The sequence below is a fragment of the Ochotona curzoniae genome, unplaced genomic scaffold, assembly GCF_017591425.1.
Source record: "Ochotona curzoniae isolate NIBS_2020 unplaced genomic scaffold, NIBS_Ocur_1.0 contig_4514, whole genome shotgun sequence".
Classification (NCBI taxonomy): domain Eukaryota; kingdom Metazoa; phylum Chordata; class Mammalia; order Lagomorpha; family Ochotonidae; genus Ochotona; species Ochotona curzoniae.
In genome coordinates this window covers 5661999-5681887 of record NW_024466312.1, presented here as the reverse complement: position 1 = coordinate 5681887, position 19889 = coordinate 5661999, and the positions used below count along the sequence as shown (strand labels likewise).

The 19889-nt window shown below is 57.4% G+C and overlaps 1 protein-coding gene and 1 pseudogene across 1 annotated transcript; one reads left to right on the top strand and one right to left on the bottom strand.

Moving 5' to 3' along the window:
- Window positions 1-571: 571 nt before the first annotated feature.
- Window positions 572-4952, top strand: LOC121160556 (annotated as a pseudogene).
- Window positions 4953-6435: 1483 nt separating this feature from the next.
- On the bottom strand, window positions 6436-17861 carry WNT6 (Wnt family member 6). Its single transcript, XM_040986412.1, has 4 exons — window positions 17782-17861; window positions 8756-8976; window positions 8147-8487; window positions 6436-6974 (listed from the first exon to the last, which is right to left on the bottom strand). The coding sequence occupies exons 1-4, from the start codon at window positions 17859-17861 to the stop codon at window positions 6513-6515; spliced, it is 1104 nt and encodes a 367-aa protein (XP_040842346.1). The 3' UTR covers window positions 6436-6512.
- Between the last annotated feature and the right edge of the window lie 2028 nt (window positions 17862-19889).

Here is a 19889-nt window from a genome sequence, read left to right as displayed (position 1 = left end):
AGGGGTCAAGAAGGGGCCCCCCACAAAAGCCCAGGAGGCAAGTGTGATTTTGCACACTGGCCCATCCCGTATGTACGGGCCTCTGAGCACCCCAGCCTGGGGCCCCTCCACCACTGGCCTCAGTCAGTGGAAGGGGAAGGGGCTGGACACAGGCATTGGATGGCAATGAGGCCGAGACAGCATCTGTAGCTGTAGTGTCAGCCCCCTAGGACCCAGGCCAGGACCAAGCCCCTATCAGCAGCCCCCAGCCCCACCCTGGTCCCGCCCTGGGCCTTGGCCTTCAGCCCAGCCCCAGCCCCCGCAGCCGCCGCCCGAGACCACAATTATAGGGGCCACTGGGGCTGAGTTGGTGGGGGCGGGGGAGGGGGACAGCAGCATGCTTGAAAGGCAGCTTGGAGAATGGTTCCAGCTGTGGCAGCTCTGGAGGTCACAGGAGAGAGGGCCAGAGGAGACACTAGGGTGAGAACAGGTGGGACCCTCATGATTCAGTTTTGTCCAGGCAAGATTCTGATGCTCGATGGGGGGCGGGGGGGATTGGTGCAGAAGAGAGGGAAGGAGCCCTTGGCCAATAATGGGGCTCCTGGCACTGCTGTGTAGGTTTTGGGATCAGCAGCCCTCAACCAGGTGAGGGCAACTGCTTGCTGCCCCAGGCTTCCCAAATGCCTGGTGCGCATTGGGTGGGCACAGCTTGAGAGGCAGGTCTCCTTCCCCATTTGCCTGCTTGCCGCCTGCTGTCCCCGAGGTGGTCATGCACACATCTGGATGCGTCTGTGCTCCGCCTCCATCTCCCCACTTCCACATGTCTCCTGCCACTCAGCCAGTGGGGAACCTCAATGGCTCAGACTGTGCTTGGGGCTAAGCAGCTGGGCACAGGGAGAAGTGGTGAGGCTGGGGGTGGGGGTGGGGCTGGGATTTTTTCCCACCCCCTCCCAGATAGCAGTGCCAGGGTCCAGAGCCATCATGGGCCATCATTTTCCTGGGTTGTCATGCCTATACAGAAGGCAGCTCCTAGACCTCTGCAGAGCTTGACCACAGAAGCTACGCCTCCAGCATGAGTAGCATTTTAAAAGATGAACTTCACTCCCACCCTGAACCAAGAAGTTACTGGACACCCCAGACCGAGCACCAGACAGATCGACTGATTTGACCAAGGCCAAGCTCACAAACGAGGTTTTTCACTGCAGACACTTCCCGTGAGCTGCTTGTAGCCTGCCTGCTGGGGTAGTGGCCATGCCACTTGCCCCAGTTTCTCTGGCACCAGGCATCCCCCTACGCCATTTCGGCCCCACAGGACCTGGAAGTAGTGGAGATGAGTTGCTGGTATCCCTGTCTGGGCTGACCCAGAGGATCCAGAACAGTCTGTCAGCTTGACCCAAGCTGCACAGTGATCTCCTAGCTCCTCAGTTCCACCCTTTCCTGCCCCCTCCTCTCTCCTGACCCCAGATGTTAGCAGAGCCTGTCTGTGGTGGGGAAGTTGGACTCCATGCGCCCTCTGGTGGTCTCGTTGAAAAGTGCAGGTCATGGGCCCAGCGTGGTGGCCTAGTGGCTAAAGTCCTCACTTAGCATCTCCAAGATCCTAACCCTGGTGTCCCGCTTCCCATCCAGCTCCCTGCTTGTGGCCTGGGAAAGCAGTCAAGGACGGCCCAAGTCCTTAGGACTTTGCACCCACTTGGGAGAACTGGACGAGACTCCTGGCTCCTGGATTTGGATGGGCTCAGCTCTGGCCATTGGGCTGCTTGGGGAGTGAAACATCAGACTGAAGATCTTCCTCTTTGTCCCGCCTCCTCTCTGCATATCTGACTTTCCAATTTAAAAAGTCTTAAAAAAAAAAGAAAGAAAGAAAAAGAAAAAAGTGCAGGTCATTTTGTAAAAATTTCCGCCCAAAGGTGAAGAATCTAAAGGTAAGCTGGTGGTTATAAACCCTGCCTTCTAGAAGCTTTGCTTCTCCACCTGTCCAAATGGTCGGTCCATGGCCCTTCGTTGAAGCTCAAGTGTTACACTCCAAAGGAGCCAGGAGCAAGCAGATGGAAAGCCCAGCTGCCCTGCCTTCCCCCTGCATCCTGCTGGGCACCTCCTCCCTGCCGTGATCCTTGAGGACTGTGCTAGACCATAGGGTAGACATAGGCGTGGGGGACAGATAGCCTGGAAGCCAGGCTTGGGGTCTGTCCTTTGAAGAGCTCTTCTCCCTCCCTGCCATATATGCCATCCCCCATCCCATTCCCCACGCTTTGTGATTCTGGAGGCTGCTCTCTGAGTCATGCTAACACATCATTCTGGTTCAGGGCTTGGCACATGCCCAAGCTGAACAAACCAGCAAACAAAACAACTCTGCGATGGAGAGAAGGGGACCAGTGTGCAAAGAGAGATTGGGCTAAATTCTCACCTTGCAAGTGCTGGCTTCCCATATGGGTACCGATTCATGTTCCATCCCATCCAGCTCTCTGCTTATGGCCTAGGAAAGCAGTAGAGGATGAGCCAAAGACTTGGGACCCTGCACCTGTGTGGGAATTCTGGCTTCGGATCAGTTTGGCTCTGGCCGTTGCAGCCATTTGGGGAGTAAACTAGTGGATAGAAGATTTTTATCTCTTTTTCTCTATAAATCTGATCTGCCTTTCCAATAATAAATAAACATTTTTTTTTTTTTAAAAAAAGGCAGAGATTGTTGTTGGCAGGGGCCCAGTGGAGAGCTGTGACATCATTTAGACCCTGGTTCAACTGTGCCTGAATTGATACTTGACCCTGGGCCTCCTGGGTGGTTGTTCAGTTCTCTGTCAGGTAAGTATCTCCACTAGAAGTCAGAGCTTGTCCACCAAGCTTCAAGTTATCTCCATTCTCATATCCACTACCTTTATTAAGCAAATTATTATTGCGCCAATGCTGGGCTGAGTTTTTCCTCCCCATCCTCATGAATGTCAGGTCTGTCTTATGCTCTGAATTTTTTTTTTTTTTTTTTTGCAGACTTGTTTCTTTGAAAGGCAGAGGTAGAGGGAGGGAGAGACAGTGAGAGGACAGCCATCTACTGATTCAGGCCCCAAATGCCCGATAAGAGCCACGTCTGAGACAGGTGGCAACCAGAAACCACAGCTCCATGTAGGTGTCTCCCAGGGGTGGCATGGACTCAAATACTTGATCCATCCTCAGCTGCTTTCCAGACACATTAGCAGGATGCTGAATCAGAAATGGGACGGGGATGGGGGCAGCACTGGGGTGTAGTGGGTCAAGCCACCACTATGTCAGCATCCCAATTGAGTGTCAGTTTTTGTCTGGCTACTCCACTTCCCATCCAGCTCCCTGCTAATGTGCCTGGGAAAGCAGTGGAAGACGGCCCAGTTATTTGGGCTCCTGTCACCCATGTGGGAGACCCGGATGAAGATCTCAACTCCCACCTGGCCCAGTGCTGGCCACTGTGGTCATCTGGGGGAGTGAACCAGCAGATGGAAGAGTTTTCTCTCTTTCTCTGGAAGTTGACTTTCAAAATAAATAAACCTTAAAAAGAAAAAGCGGAGCAACCAGGACTCAAATTGACCCTCTGATGTAGGATGTGGGTGTCCCAAGCAGTGACTTAAATCATTGTGATCCAAGGCCCATTCCAAGTGTGCTTTTTCATTCCTCAAAAGTAAACCCCACCCCCTCCAATCATGCTATAGAGGCAGGAAGCTGACTGTGCCATTCCTTGTCGCTTTGAGGGATTGCCCTACTTCGCCTCCCTTTGAGCGTGGGCTGACTCTGTGACTGACCTGTTTTGGCTGAGAGTGGCAGTAATACCTTGTCTCTGGAAAGCTGGAAGCCCAAACCTCCTCACAGGAACGGGAGTGGTCAGACATTCACTTCCATGTGGACAGAAGGAGACCCATGGGACTCAGGTCCTGCAGCCTCCCGGGGCCATCCAGCTCAGCCCAACCCTAGCCCAGCCCAGGCTGAGCCCTGGCCCAGCAGAACACAGCATGGGAATGACCCCAGCCCACAGGGAGCAGAACCAGCTGGCTGAGTTCAGACCAATTCCTGACTCAAATCATCCCTAGCATAATTCTCTGGGGAGTGTTTCTAAGGCAGCAGTGCATGGCTATAGCTAGGTGATAACCCCATTGTACAGGGGCGAAGGAAACTGAGGCTAGGTCAGCCCTACATTGTAAACTAAGCAGCAGCCCCAGTGTCAGCTCGGAGGGGCTGAATCCAAAGCTCACTCCGGCTTCCCTGGGCGGGGAGGTGGAGGGTGAGGGGGGAAATTGCCCATTGCGGTTTGTGGATGCTGGCAGCAGGAGCTCTGAGCCCCAGGTCTGTGACTGTCCTCCCTGCCATCCGCCCTCCCCATCCTTTTTGCAGGAAGACAGAGGCAGGAGCTTGGAGCATTCTGTGTTGCTCCACCTTTACCAGCAGTTTCCCATGAGGAACCATGAGGTTGGGGAGCCTTGGGACAGCCTGGCCTTCTCTGTCAGTGTGATCGGAAAAAACTGCTGATCAAAAAGTAAAGGCTGATTTCCACTGGCTGGAGGCCCAGGCGGAGGTGTGTTGTAGGGAGTGCACTTACCAGGAGCTGCTGGTCAACCTGAACCCATCACGCTGCCCCTGGCTTCCTGCCACCTCACACAGAAGCTTTACAAGTACTTCAAGAAAGAGGTGAAGCAGAAGCAGGTTCTGCGCAGGATGAAGGAGGTGTACAAGTTTGTCAACAAAGACGAGAAGGGGATCATGGTTTTGGCAGGAGACACGTTGCCCATTGAGATATACTGCCACCTCCCAGTAATGTGTGAGGACTGGAATCTACCCTATGTGTATATCCCCTGGAAGAGAGACAGGGGTTCAGCTGCAGGTTCCAGGCGCCCCACTTGAGTGATCACGCTCAAGCCGCATGAATACCAGGAAGCCTACAGCGAGGACCTGGGAGAGGTGCAGGCCCTGCTGTCCTCCCACTGAAGGACTTAGCAACTGGGTACTACTGCACCTTCCTGCTGCCCACTTTCTCTGAGCGGTGGAATCTTCCCAGGCAGCCCTGCCAGCTGTGTGTGATGAAAGTGGAGCTGGTGCCCTCTCCATCAGGGCCGTTTACTATTAAGCTTAAATGAAGACAGTTCCAAGAGAGTGGGCTGGAGGAAGTAAATGCTTAGACTACAAACTAGAAAGAAAAGAAAAACTGCTGGTCGTGGGGGCAAGCTGCTCCACTCCCATCCAGCTCCCTGCTAATACAGCTGGGAAAGCAGCAGAGGATGGCCCATGGTGGGTCTCTGCACCCATGTGGGACACCCAGAAGAAGCTCCTGGTTCCAGGTTTTGGCCTGCTCCTGGCCTAGTCATTGTGTCCATTTGGGGACTGAAGCGATGGATGGCTCTTCTCCCTCTCTATAACTCTTCCCTTTTAATTATTCAATCCACAAATAAATAATTTTTTGAAATCTTTTGATCCTATGTACTTGGTTGGCCCTGAAGTTTCTTTATTCTAAAGATTTATTTATTTTATTGGAATGGTATATTTACAGAAGGAACAAGTAACAGAAAGAAAGATCTTCTGGTTCACTGCCCAACTGGCCACACTGGCTAGAGATGAGCTGATCCAAAGCCAGGAGCCAGGAGCCTCTTCTGGATCTCCCACACAGGTCCAGAATCCCAAAGTTCTGGGCCATCTTTCACTGCTTTCCTAGGCCACAGGCAGGAGCTGCATGGGAAGCGGAGCAGCTGGAACATGAAGCCGTGCCGTTATGGGATGCTGGCACTTGCAAGGCGAGGACTTAGCCACTGAGCTGTCACACTGGGCAGGCCCTGAAGTTTTTAAGCTCCTAAACATCCAGAGAAGGGCAAGTTGGAAGGCCGAGCCTTTTCCTGGGCCCCTTACTGTTCCTCTCAAGAGACATTGCTGGTCCTTTCCTGGGCCCCTTACTGTTCCTCTCAAGAGACGTTGCTGGTCCTTTCGTGGCTTGCAGACCCAGGCACTCAGTGTCGGACAGGAGGGAGAAGGAGCACGCTAAAGAGAGAGAGGCAGGGATTCCAGAAGAGCCGCCTGGAGGTGGTGTGAGAAGCCTGCTGACGGATGCTAGCTCTACCAAAGCAACCTCTCTCTCTGCTGGCTAGGCCAACAGGCCACGCCCTCTCAAACTGTGGGCCCTGCGCTGCTGCTTTAAATATCTTTATTGATGCTAAACTCATGCCCCTCTCCCCAACCCCGCCAGAGCCCCACCTGCTAGGGCTGGCCTTCCGGTTACCACCTGGGGGCTAAGAAGGGGGTCTCCACAGTCTGACCCAGCAAGGCCCAGGATACCCTTTCAGAGTCAAGGAGTGAGGCGGGGAGGATATCCGGCTCTCCGGGTCCTGCGTGAGTATGGATACATCCAAGACCCAGGGCCTCATTGTTTCAAGAGGCCGGCCCCACCGCGAGGACTTTTCTTTTCTTATCTTTTTCTTTTTCTTCTTCTTTTTTTTTTTTCTTTTGTGGTCAGGGAGCGGCTTGGCCGGGACAGCGCCCCCTGGCCAAGCGCAGAGGTGCGGCAGGTGCGCAGGGAAGCGACCCCAGCGCAGTCCGGGTCAGAGGCAGAGGCTGAGTTCTTTGCGCACGCGGCAGCGGTGGCACTGCACCACGCAGCACCAGTGGAAGCGACACAGGCAGTTTTCCTCGAGCTGCACGCTCTCCTGACGGTGGCCGCGGCCGCAGCACAGCAGGTCGCAGCCGCTGAGGTCCGGGGCACTGCTGTTGCAGGCACGGCCGCGCGTTCCCGGTGAGCCGGTGCGTCTGTTGGGGGCGCAGAAATCAGGCGAGTCGGCGGCGTAGAGGAGGTCGGCGCGGCCGGGTGGCTTGAGTGTGCGCACGGCGGGCAACAGGGCCTTGCCATCGTTGGTGCCCATGACTCTCGAGGCGCCATGGAAGCGCTCCAGCAGCCGCGCGCCTACCTCGCGGAACGGTGGCAGCTTCTGCCAGCAGGTGCGCAGGGCGCACGAGCCCGACAGCCCGTGGCACTTGCACTCGGTACGCGTGTGGCTCCGCACGGCCTGCAGGGATCAGATGAGACAGGGCGAATGGAGGCGGCTTATAAGTCTGAGGGGAGCAGTGGGGAGGGGGCGGTGGCAAGGCCGAGATAAGCGCAGAGTGGAGGGGGGGTCAGGACAGGGGGCGGGGCAGCCATCCTGCCAGCCCGGCCTCCCCAGGACCCCAGGGCGGGCTGAGCCAAGACAGAGCCGCAGAGCCAGCCGTCTGGGCATCTGTGTCGGCTACCCCTCCCCAACCTTCCCGACAGGTATGTGTGCCTGTCCGGATATTCCAGTGTGGACCCCTTCCTCCCTGCCTGCCCCATTCCTCAGGTCCAAACCCTGGAGGACATAGGTTGTGGATGGGGACGTGGGGGAAAGAGGCTGGAGGTTGTCCCTAGAGCACCCAGGAACCGTGGCACGGGGTGCAAGAGAGTGCTGTAGTGAGGACGGAGCCTGAAAAGGGGGCAACTTGATTTTCAGACTAACGTGCCCTTTCTACTCCCTGGGGTGGTCCCTGCCTGCCACCTTCTAGAACCTTCTGCCTGAGCAGGCTTCTTCCTGCCTCCACCTGTGCTTCTAAGGGACCTCTTCTTGCAAAGGAGGAGGGGACAGGAGGCCAGGGCTCTGGCCAGGTGACCCCTAATCTGGAGTTGCCAGGCAGAATCACTCCCAGCTTTCCTGGCTTCAGTGTGACCACCCTGGTACCTGGTGGCGGGGCAGGGGATGGGGGTAGCAGTGATGGGCTCTAACCCTTTGCTCCTGTACCTGCCCGTGGGCATGTTCTAGCCCCTTTACAGGCCTCCCCCTGCTTTTGCTGTGCCAGATACCATAGCTTAGCCCCAGTCTCCTCTCCCTGCCACCTTCCTGCCTCCCTCCCCTGCCCATTCCCTGGCACCAACCCCGTGCTTCAGCTGTCTTGTGTCAGTTTCAGGGCCCCTCCCCCAGGGGCCCTCAGTCCTGTTCCTTGAGTGTCCTTCCCGTACCTTACCACTCAGCATCAAGCCCTCCCAGACCCCAAAGTGACCACTCCATCCATGCTGGCCACCTGCCCACGTGCCTCTGCCCCAGCTAGCCTGTGAACGCCGGTCCTCTGGGCCAGATTCACCAGCGTGCGCCCTCCAAGCACCATAGCCACCACCACCACCACCACCACCGCCCCTCCCACCCCCGCCCAACGCACTCCCCGCACGCACCAGGCGGCCTGCCTCATTGTTGTGTAGCTGCACCAGTGCGCGGATGTCCCCGCGCCCTCGCTTATGCTGTGCGTCCATGAAGAGCCTCGATTTCTCGTCGCCGAAGTCCACATCATCGCCGCAGCCTCCCCACTCCCAGGCAGCGCTGGCGTCCGCCGGGCCCACGGGGCTCGGGGGTCCCGGGGTGCCTGGAGGCGGCAGGCCGGAGGGCCGGGGCGGGGTCCGCCCGCGGGGAGCCTGGCAGCCACACTGCAGCAGCTCACCCATGGAGCAGGCCTGCGTGACTGCGTGACTGGCACCTGCCGCGGTAATCGCGAACACGAAGGCCGTTTCTCGGATATCTGCAGTTGCGGGGAGAGGCAGTCAGCGCGTGCTGGGGGGTGCAGGGGAGGAAGAGGATGCTGGCAGCTGAGAGGGGTGGAGAGTGCAGGGGGGCAGAGGGACAAGGGAGGGCAGAAGACTCCTGGATAGACAGGGAAGTGATACCCTGCCTCTCTCCAGACCATATTCCCTCTCCTCCAACTGCCGCTTGCAGGAAGAAAGCTGCCCACCCCCACCTTCACCCCGCCCCCCCCAACCCCATGCAGGTCCCAGGCTGCACACACTGACCCTGCTGCAGGATGCGCCCAAAGGCCTTGCTGTGACTGGAACAGTTCCAGCGGCGGAAGCGGAACTGGAACTGGCATTCTCGCACCCCAAGCCGGGCGCCCCGGGCTAACTCTGCCACCACTTCCGGCTCAGCCTGGCACAGCTCCGCCTGCCGCCCGGCCAGCCGCCGGGCCTTCCTGCAGATGCTGGTGGGGTCCATGACCAAGGGGCTGCCCACAGCCCTGGGAAGCAGAGAAGGGCAAGGGAGGGGTATAACTCAGCCAGGGGCTTAGAGATGGAGGAGAGCCAGGCCAGGGCACATTCTTTGGCTAGAAGCTGGGACCTGCTTCCCCAGCCTAGCCCCCATCTGAGACCGAATCAGATTGTCCCTGTATCTCTTACTACTCCCACCCACGCCCCTCCTAACTAGACTCCAGATGGAAAATTGCTACAGTAGGAGGCCTTCTGTGCATTCTTCCTTCAAAAATCCCTATAGCTGGTTAAGCCTACGCAGATGGGTGCCACCAATTCAAATCCTGGTCACTCCACTTCTGCTCCAGCGCCTTGCTAAAGCACCTGGGAAAGCAGTACGAGATGGTCCAGGTGTGGGGGACCCTGCACCCATGTGGGACACCTGGAAGAAGCTTCAGGCTCCTGACTTTGGATTGACTTAGCTCCATTGCAGCCATTTGGGGAGTGAACCAGTAAATGGAAGATCTCTCTCTCTCTCTCCTTTTCAAATAAATATGCATTTTTAAATCCCTATAGGCATTTAACACAAGGTGAAGGCAACTGGCATTAAGTAGACCTAATGTGAAAATCCTTTAGGTTGAGCCCAATGTAGAGATGCTAGACCACTTGGGAATGGCATATCTGACAAGTCCTGCTCCCTCTCTGGCCCAAGCTTCTCCTGTAGCATGGCAGATGAGTCCTCCCACTCTGATATAATTCCCTTGAACTTGGACAGCAGCAGAAAGGAGCTGGGATTCAATTCCCCAAACACTGGAGGGATGTAGGTAAGACCGGTCCTTCTCTGGCTCCAAGGTTTGCTGAGTCAAGTCCTGTTGCGATGTCATAGACTGTGGAGGGGTATAAAGTGTACCTTGGTGGTGAAAGGCCTCATGGGCAGTCCTTCACTTTGGGGACTCACTCCACTGCTGGCCTTGGTTGCACCTGCCAAGAGGTGGTCATTTGGCTTCCCTATACTGCACTCTGGATGGGAAAAGCAGTGAGGCGTTTGCAGCAGGAGCAACTACTATCAGTAGACTGCTCAGCTCTGAGGATTGGGCTGTCCTGGAGGACTGAGTGGGCAGGGTGGCTTGAAGCTAAAATATTCCAAGCCAACTTCAGATCCTGGACAGGAAAGATGCTAAGTGGGAGAAGGGCAGCAGGAGAGAGAAATGTAGAGCAAGATGGCGGGTAAGTGCAAAAGGTTCAGATGGCGTCCTTCTTGGTTTTGCTTCAGCGCATATCTACCCCTCTGTCCCCATTTGTTCCACAAGAACAAGCTGCCCAGGCATGCTCTGGCTGCACAACAATGAGATGGAATGCTCTGGAATAGCAACAAAAAGAATTCAGGTCTGAAGGCACAGCTCTCCACACTGGGGAGAGACGCTTGAAGAAGTGGTTGCAGGAAGATGTGTAGGCTCAGACACTCAAGGTCAGCTAACACACAAAGACACACACACAGAGACAAAGATATACACAGAGACAGACACATATATAGGGTCACAGACAGACACACAGGGTCACAGACACAGTGCTGGCATCACCCCCACTCAAGCAGCTATGGATCCAGACATCCTGGAGGAAAGACAGTCCAGATCTTCTTCCCAGCAGGTTTAGGGGCTGCCTAGCCTCAGCCTGCGCCCTCTGAGAACTGATGGACAGAGCAGTGGGAAGTGGGTTCAGAGGAGGGGTTCACAATGGCCTATAACCTTTGAGAGTTGACCTGCCTCTGTCTTTCCATCCATCAATCTCTAGGCCCCCTTCACCCACCTAGCCCACCCTGTTGTATAAAGGATTTGAGGCAGTTTCTGGCACAGCTGCACAGGTTTGGCCAACATAACCATGAACTTTGGAACGTTAGGGCTATCTTACACTGCAACGCTGCTTTTTCTCCCAGATCCATAGTTCCTCCCATGCTTATTATGAAAACGTGTTTGTTGTGAGACCTCTGTGTAGGAATGTGAGACAACACGTCTCTGAATGCATGAGCGAGCCACTTAGAGAGAAGACCCTCTCTCAAGTTCAGGCTCCTGTCCACCTGTCCTTTGTGACTCCTCATTCATGTCCGTGAGCAGCTGCTTCCCCACAAGGAGACAGGCAGGAGCTCCGTTCTCAGCACCTGTGCATCTCAACTTTATCTGGGAGTCTGGGTCTCCACCCACTCATCTCCCTCACCCTACTACTGCTGCCAAGTTTCCCAGTGCCGCCCCACTCCATCCTCTGCTAACCTCCCTACTTTCCCAAGGTTGGCTGGCCTCATCCTCCCAAGGTCATTCTGTCCTTCTCCCTGCCACCCCCCAGAAAGCAGGGCAATGGTGGAAACCTCCTGACCTTGTCTGCTTCCCAGAAACTGGTGAGGAGTGGGCTCGTGGGGAGCAGGAAGGGCAAGGCCCTAGGGTTGCGGGGTATGCTGGTCCTTCTGAGAGTTAAGCCTAGCCTGGGTTTGGCTTCCCAGGCTGGCTGGCTGTCTGGGAACCAGCCTTGTTTACAAAAGCTGGTGGAGAGAAGGGATGGGCAATGGTAGCAGCGAGGATCCCAAGGGAGTAGCCAACCCGCCTGGCCTCTTGTCCTTGCTCCCATCCTAACTACATGGAAACAAAACTGTAGCAGGGGCGTGGCTGAGACGGCTGGGGAAGGGAGGCATGCAGCCTCCCTTTGGGGCCCTGGTGTCCACGGGCTCTGAGTAAACTGAGCCCTCCAGGGCAGCTTTCCTGTTGGGCCTTCAGGAAACCCAGATGTTTGCGCAAGAGGCTCACCCACCTGCTCTAGGGTTAACCTCAAGGAATAACCCCTGTGTCCCCCCTCACCCTGCCCCCCTGCCCTGACCTCTACTTTCCTTCCTTCCTTTCTGCTCCTTTAGGGAATCAGCTCCTGGCCTGAGCTCAACAGGGTAAGAGGAGCCACATGGGAAGAATTTGCTTGGTGGTGGTAAGGAGCGCAAGATACTTAGGGTCTCAGGTGCTAATCAAAGTCCTTCCTGGATAAAGTCAAGCTGAGAACAGCTCTTAAAGAACCCAGGATGCATGGGGCCACTGTGATGGCCCAGTTGGCTAATCTTCTACCTGCAGGTGCCAGTGTGCAATACGGGTACCAATTCCTGGCTGTTCCACTTCCCATCCAGTTCCCTGTTTTTAGCCTGGGAATCTTAGTAGAGAATGGACCAAAGCCTTGGGACCCTGTACCCACGTTGGAGACCTGAAAGAGGCTCCTGGCTCCTGACTCCTGGCTTCAGATTTGCTCAGCTCTAGCTGTTTCAGCCATTTGGCAAGTGAATCAGTGAATGTAACATCTTTCTCTGTCTCTCCTCTGCAAATCTGCCTTTCCAATTAAAATAAATAAATGCAAACAAGAAAGGAAAAGCCTCAGGCTGGCTATTCTAACTAGCCCGGCCCACACCAAGATCTCCCTCCACCGGTCCATAGGTGGTGGGACCAATATGAGGTGGCATCAGGAACTGGTCAGTTCCTAGTAACCATGCTTGTAGACAAAGCTCTGATGGCCCCACGGTTCTGGACTAACCCACATGTTGTTCTCTGGTTCAGAAACTCAAAGAGTTCTAGAGTTCATGCAGGGTGATCCCATGGCTCATCCCCTAGGGGCCACCCTTGCCCACAGGTTAGCCAATCAGAGGAGAGGTGACAGCCCTCAGCCATTCAGTAGTGACAAGTTAGAGACAAAGGTGGTCAAAATGGAATAACACTGGCTGGATATGGTACATCAGGTATGGAAAGACCTCAGGTTGCTTCTCCTGTCCTTCTCCACCCTAGCACAGTTGTCTAGCTCTGAATCCATCCCTGACCACACTCCTACACTTCTGGATGCAGAGCTATCCCCTTTGCATCTCTAAGTCACTAAGATCTTAGCCGGTATCTCTCCAAGCTCACATCAGGGCTCTCAGATCCAGGGGAGCATGAGCACGCAGACTCAGAGCACCCACTGACCTGGGGCTGGAGCTGGCTTTGCCTTGGCTTGCACTGGTGTGGTGGTGAGTCCCCAGGCAGGTAGAGTCACCACTTAGCACTTGTTGAATGGACAATGAGATGGAAAGCCTTCTGCATCTCAGTTTCCCAACTGGCAGGTGCAAAGCATGCCCACCTGCTAGCCACTGCAACATTTTTGGTCTCCCTGGGATTCAGGCTCCGAATTCTATGCTTACTTCACATTCAGGATCCCTGCCTCTGCCACCAGCCCTGCTCAGGACCCCAAAACACCCTCTATTCCTTTCTCCTTCCCCAGCAACCACTGCAATGTGCTGTTGACCCCCCAGTATCACAGATCCTCTAGGATGTCCAGCCTCCAGTCTGCTGGGTCTCCTTCCTGGCCTCCCTCTTTCCCACTCCCCAACCCCTACCCTCAAGGTCCCTAATTGACCCCACCTCCCAGGAACCGGCAGAGGGAGCCCTGAGCCCTGGGGCTGTGGGTGGGGGCTGCACGGGGGTGGGGGAGGTGGGTGGTGGAGAAGGGGTAGAAAAATGCTGCCTGACGGCTGTTGAGGCTGCGGGCCTGTGCTCGCCCGCCTGTCCTGTCCTGCTCTGTCTAACTCCATAATTACTGCTCCCCCTCCCCCAGCCCCCATCCCAACCACCACATCAAAGTCAGTGATGCCCCAGCTCTGGCTCTATTAACTCCTGCCTCCCCACTGCCCACCAGCCCTCATCCCACCCCCACCCCTCCCCTACTCCATCCTATCACCTTCCCTGTGCCCCTTGTCACTCTTCTTGACACATGTTGCAACTGTTCCAAAGGACTTCCCAATGGTAGGGCCTCAGGAGGCAAAGCAATCGACAGCATGGTTGTCCACTGGACACCTGGAGAACATTTGTCAGATGCTTTCTAACTTCCTCCATGGGGTGGGAGTGCCCATTCAAGCAAGGCATGGTGAATGTGGGGGAGGCCCTGGACCCTTTTGCTGAGCCCCCGACCCCCACTGCACTAAAAAGCACTGCCAGCTTTCAGCTCCCAGCATTCTGATCTGAGCAGTATTGGGCAAGTCACCTCCTGTCCCTTGGACCTGGCTGTCTTCCTTGGCTCCATGAGACTATGGGGCCAGATGAGCTCTGATTCCTTTCTAGATCCACTATGCAGATGTAACAGCCAGCTCAGAGCTAGGGGAGCAGCTGTCTGGTGGGGATGATGAGCCCACTCCTGGAGAGGGCTGACAGGGAGCTAGGGAGAGATCTCATCTCTGCAGCCTAGGAGACACTCTCACAGTCCACAGTACCCTGGCCAGGCACCCTACTGTCAGCATGACCCCCTCCTCATTGCCTCCAGGGCTGCATTCCTCCACTAGGTGAGCATTCTAGAGCTCTCTCCCCCCTCTCGGGGCCATGGGGAGAGGCTTCCCTGTGGCCTCCCCCCACCAACTCCTGATTTAGGAGGGACTGTATGCCCAGGATGTGTCACAGTGCCAGGACTCTGGAGGGCTCAGGGCATGCACTGGCCTGGATAGAAACAGCTTCCTTCTGCCCTTGCCCTTTTCTGCTCACAGCCTCATTGTCTTCCTGCATGGGAAGCTGCCAAACAGAGAGGCCTGGGGGAGGGTTGTTGGGAGTTGGAGGGGACGGAAGGATGGACACTCCACCCCCATCCCATGCCCCTCGGGCTTGGAGAGGGCCAGATCAGGGCCAGGGGTCGCAGATAAAGTCAAGGTGGGAAAGGGTGGCCACTGACAAGCCTGGGTGTTGGGCAGGAGCTGGGGTCCCTCCCCGCCCTCCTATGGGTTCAAACTGAGGTTGTCCCTGGCCTCTAGGTGCTATCCGCTTTCCACAGGTGAAGCAGGGGGTGGGGGCAAAAGGCAAACTGGGTTGGATGAGGGAGGGGATCTGGGGATGTTCTTCCAGTGGAACAAAGGACAGGGTTAGTTTCCTTCCTTGGAAATCTAAAACAGAGGAGAAGGAAGAGAAGAGAAGGGAGAGGGACTTGTGTGTTCTAGGGCAATGAGTTCTTTTCTATGTCCCCTGATGGAGATCAAGATGGGTCAGGCACTGGAAAGGACTTCCTAGGAGAGGGCTGGGCAGGGGAGTAGAGGGGAGCTGGAGACGGGGAAGTTATGGCTTCTGGCTCTGTGTGCTTCCCTCTCCAGACGGGACTGTGAGGGCCAGATCGCAGGCTGTATGGCCTAGAGGCAGGGGACCCCATGACCTCCAGAGAGCCTGGCCAGGCTGCTGGAATCTGGAATTCTGTAATGCACAAAGATATGGTCACAGATGGGAGAGGCACTGGACTGCAGGGGAGGGGAGAGGAATGGGGGTTGGGGCCGGACAGAAAGGTGGGAGAACCTCCATGGGTGGGTAGGGGGATCCTTTCCTTATCAGGTCAGGGTCTGTCAGACAACTGAGTGTTCCTAGGCCCATGGAGGGCGACAAAAGGGGGCAAATGAAACAGGAGTGGAAGCAAAGATCAAGGAATGAAGTGTCAAAAATAGCCACAGGCAAGCGAGAGGCCAGAGCAGGTGGGAGAGACAGGACACATCTGAGCAAGGCGCTCAGCAGGCACCTTATCGCCCCAGCCACACTCTCTTCGCCCTGCCGGCCCTGCAGCTGTGGCCATGAAGGTCTCTGTGTTCTCCCACACCTGCCCACCTCCCCTCCTCCCCCTCCTCTCCCTCCTCCTGACTTCCCAGCTTCAGGGTCAGCCTCCAGGGGTCCAGGTCACTCTGCTTCCCCCACCCACACAGACACCCTGCCTGGCATGGTTCCCATCCAGCCCCTCCTGAAGAAAAGGACACACCCCCACCTCCCAGGCAGACACAAGCTCCAGACAGGTAAATCAGCCACCCCACACCCCCATCTCCACCACTTATCGTGTGTCTCAGGACCTCAGCCCCAAAAGCTCTGCCAAGAAGAGACAAGGGTTAGCTAGGTGAAGTCACTCCTGGCCTGGTTGCCTAGAGCAAGGCGTGCTGCGAGAGTGCAGAGATAGCAAAGAAATAGGGACAAGGAGACAGGTCCATGGAGGAAGTGGCATCTTGACTATAAGAATGATAACCAGGTAGACAGATGGAAAGGGGACAGACTGACCTCAGGCTCTCAGAGAGGACCAAGTTAGGAAAGAGATGTGTTTGGGGAGACGAAGAGATCCCTTTATAAGGTCATGTTGGGACCCTGGATTTTTACATTGAAATTTTTATTTAAAAAAAAAAAGATTCATTTGAAATGCAGAGTTAGAGAGATCTTCCATCTGTTGGTTCACTACCCAGATGGCCACAAAGGCTAGGGCTGAACCAGGATGAAACCAGGAGCCAGGAGCTTCTTCCAGGTCTCTCACATAAGTGCAGAGGCCCAATGATTTGGACTGTCTTCCATTGCTCTCCTAGGCACATTAGCAAGGAGTTGAATTAATTGGAGAGGCAGGACTCAAACTGGCAGCCATATGGCATGCCAACATTGCAGGCAGCAGCTTAACCCATTACACCACAATGCTGGCCCCTAAATTTAAATGCATTTCCACCCCTGGGATACCTAGTCAAGAGAAGCTGGACCATGAAGAATACTTCCTAGTGTCTAATCATGTTGTAAACTTTCCCAATCCTCCCAGCAGTAGGCCTGCCACGGAGGAAAAATAATTGAGACAATGGGGTGTGGGGACAGGGAAGGGAAGTGACTTGCCCAAAGTCCTAGATTTAATGGTGCACATCAGAGCTCAAATCTGCCTGTTAAAGCTCCTGCACCATTCTAGCGAGCCAGAGGCAAAGGACGCATGCCCCCTAGCCAGGGCCTGGGTTGACCTCCAATTGCCCCTTTCCTGACATCCGCCCAGGGATGGCTTTGCCACCCCAGGGATAGCGGCCAGCAGCTAGCTCCCTGTGTGGGCATCTCACTCCTGGGCCTCAGAAGAGTGGGATCCGCCTGCCCCATCCCTCCTTCCAAACCCAGGGATAGAAGAGGAGGGGAGTGGAGGGTAGGAATCCAGCCAATGATGTGGAGCTATGCAAATAGACAAGGCCCTGCCTCCTTGGGATTGGCTAAGTCAGCCGCGTTGGTGGCCAAGTCCGGCCTCACGCCGCTCCGAGCTATTCCGGGCGGGCGGGTGTTGGCGGCAATGCAGGGGGAGCGTCGGCGGGATCGGGCTCCCGGAGGAGCTGGCAGTGCGGCCGGCCGCCCGGGCACCCACGCCCGCCGGGCCCCGGGCACCCACGCCCGCCGCCCGGGTGTCAGCCTGAGCTTGCGCCAGGTGCGCAGGTCCGCTCGCATCCCTGTGCCGACCGGCCCCTTGGTCCTCACATGTCCCAGGGGTGCCCGCACGTTCCGTTGGGCATCTGGCACCACGCTCCATCCAAGAGCCCCGCAGCTACAAGGATCCTGCGCCTGGGTCTTGAGGAGGTTGAAAAAGCCTGACTCAGTTTCCCCTTTCTCGCCACCACCCACTCTGCAGGGAACCCCGAGAAGGCGGCTGTTTTGTGGCTTCCTACCTTCCTTTCTCCTCCAAATCCATTCCCCTCCTGCGCCCCATCCCGGGTCCTCCTTGTCCGCTCCTTCCTGGGCACATCTGACCAAGGATCTTCTCCCTGCTTCCCTGCTGGCCGGGCTGTCTAGCCACCGCCAATCCCCTGGTGAGCTGGCTTGAGCGCAGAACTTGGTGGGGGGCCGGAGGAGAGGGGACACACCGGAGGAGGAAACTCAAGACAAGTGGACCATCTAAGGTGGCACCTCGGAAGAATCCCCTTAGCAAAGGCCAAGGGGAGAACCCCGGGCGCTTCCCTCCCAACATCCCCTGGCCAAGCTGCCCCGCGGAGGTGGGTGTGCCGCCTGCAGGTAGAGCGCTCCGAGGCCAGCGGAGAGCGGCGCGTGGCTCCCCGAAGCGGCCCGGGACATACTCACCACCACAGTCCGCCGACGTGCGCCGGACACAGCAGCAGCAGCAGCAGCAACCCGAGTCGGGAGGGCGCGGGCGGCATCATCGTGACCGCTCCACGGCCGGCGGGCGCGGGCAGGGGGCGAGGCTGCGGGCGGACCGGTGCGCGCGAGGCCCCGGGCGTCAGCGCGAGCGTGGCAACCCAGGCGGTGGCTGGGAGGTGATGGCTCCGGCGGCGGTGGTGGCTGCGGCGGCGGCGGCGGCAGCGGGGGGGCCCATCCCGGGCGAGGAGGGCGCGGCGGAGGCGGAGAGCGGTCGGGGCAGCCAGCGAGTGCCTGTGTCTCCCGCCGAGCTCGCTCGGGAGAAGAAATCAAAGCCGGGGGCGGGGGTGGGAGGGGAGCAGGGCCGGGCCGGGCCGGGGGCGGGGGGGTAGTGGAGGGGGTTGTGGAGGGGGGTGGCAGTTGCGACAGTCAGGCGGCGGGACTCTGGGGAGGGAACCGTGCGCCCCGGGGCGGCAGGCGCAGAGGGGCGGGCGCGGGGTGCCGGGGCGGGGCCCCCAGTGCGCGCTCCTGCCTTCGGGACGCGCCTGCCTTGCCTCGCCCCCTCACCTCGCCTCTCCCGGACTACCGCCCCCCGGTCGCGGGGAATCCAGGGCAAGGAGGGGCGGGGAAGAAGAGAGGTGGGTGGGGTGGAATGGGGGATTGGGGGGAGGAAGAGGAGCTGAGGAATGGGGGCCGGCCTGGAAGGAAGGCGTTTGACAGGTTTGTTGACTGTAAAGAGAGAAAACTTCCCAGGAATGAGGGAGTTTAGGGGGGTAGGGTGGGGTGGGGGTAATGGTGCGCTGGGAGATGCAAGCGTGGAGGGTGGGGGACAGCCTGGGGTGCTCCGCGGGAGGGTGTCGGACCCCGGCGGGCCGCCTCCACGCTGCCCACAACCTGGCCTGGAAAGAAGGGAGGACACCCTTGGCTTCAGCTCCCCAGCCGTCCCACTTCCTCAAGCCCAAGATCGCGGGGGCGGGAGATGAGACCAAGAGAGGAGCCGGTGGAGCCGGGGCGGGGGTCTGCTCTCCAGCGCGTGCACGTGTGAGATGGCAGACGGTGAAGAGGGGTTAGAGCTCGCTGCAGCCAGCCGGGCCTCGTGTGTGCGCGGGTTCCTCCCCCAGCTTGGCCTGGCCAGAAGGGGTGGGTGAGCCAGCTGCAGGTGAGATGGCATTTTATCTGATTCTCTAAGGCCACAAAAATGTCTTTGATGCCCTGGCCCCCTCCCCATGGGGGCAGGGGGAGGACATCAAAGGCCCCCGTGGGGAGGAAGGACAGCTCCATTCATCACGCCCAGCGCTGGCAGCTCCTCCGGCCTAGGGCAGATGCCCCCCCCCCCCCCCCGCGTCGTGCCCCAGAAGTGCCGAGGGACAGGTGGTGTGGGACATTCCAAACCAGGGGCCCCCATCTCCCTTCTCTCACCATCTGGAGCTGCCAGAACCCTTTTAAGACTGTCCTGGGGTCCAAGAGGGGAGTAGCTGGAGGACCTATATTCTCGTGGCAGAAACTTAAAGCACCCTAAGAACGCTATTGACCACTGGCAGGGGGCATCTGGAAGTGAGGCCTGAGGCCACTGTTAGAAAACACAGACGCCCCTCGTGAATGGGGAAAGACAAAACCTTGAGGGGCTCCCCCTCTCTGAGAGTGGGGACAAGTGGATTAATATGAGACTGGGGGTGTCCCCCCTATAGAGGAGACCACCAAGGAGCACAGATACCTGCCCCCAACACCCCCCCCGCCCCCACTGACCCCTGGGAGGTAACAGCTCTTCTAGGACAGATGAGCAACCAGGGAAGAGAGGAGAAACGGGAAGAATTGGCTCAAGCCCTAGGTTTTGTGGGAGCCCCACCCCGGGGCCCTGGTGTCGGGGCAATGTCAGCTCATTCTTTGAACTGAGTACAGAGAGTTCTGCTGGAGGAGCTGAGGCACTCCAGAGAAGAGGAAGGGGTGTGGAGGAGGGGGGAGCAGAGGGAGACAAGAGGGGGCCTGCTCCCCTGGGGCTGCCTCCTTCCGGTGGAGCCTGCTGCAGCATCCCCAAACCACGCACAGCTCCCCGCACAAGTGGCTCTCCGTGCCAGAGCAGTGACGACAGCCAG

Coding starts and splice junctions, on each gene's coding strand:
- WNT6 (XM_040986412.1), bottom strand. CDS start 17,861: ATGATGCCGCCCGCGCCCTCCCGACTCGGGTTGCTGCTGCTGCTGCTG. Junction 8,977..17,781: donor CACGTCGGCGGACTGTGGTG/GTGAGTATGTCC, acceptor TCTGCTTCCCAG/GGCTGTGGGCAGCCCCTTGG. Junction 8,488..8,755: donor TGGGCGCATCCTGCAGCAGG/GTCAGTGTGTGC, acceptor CCGCAACTGCAG/ATATCCGAGAAACGGCCTTC.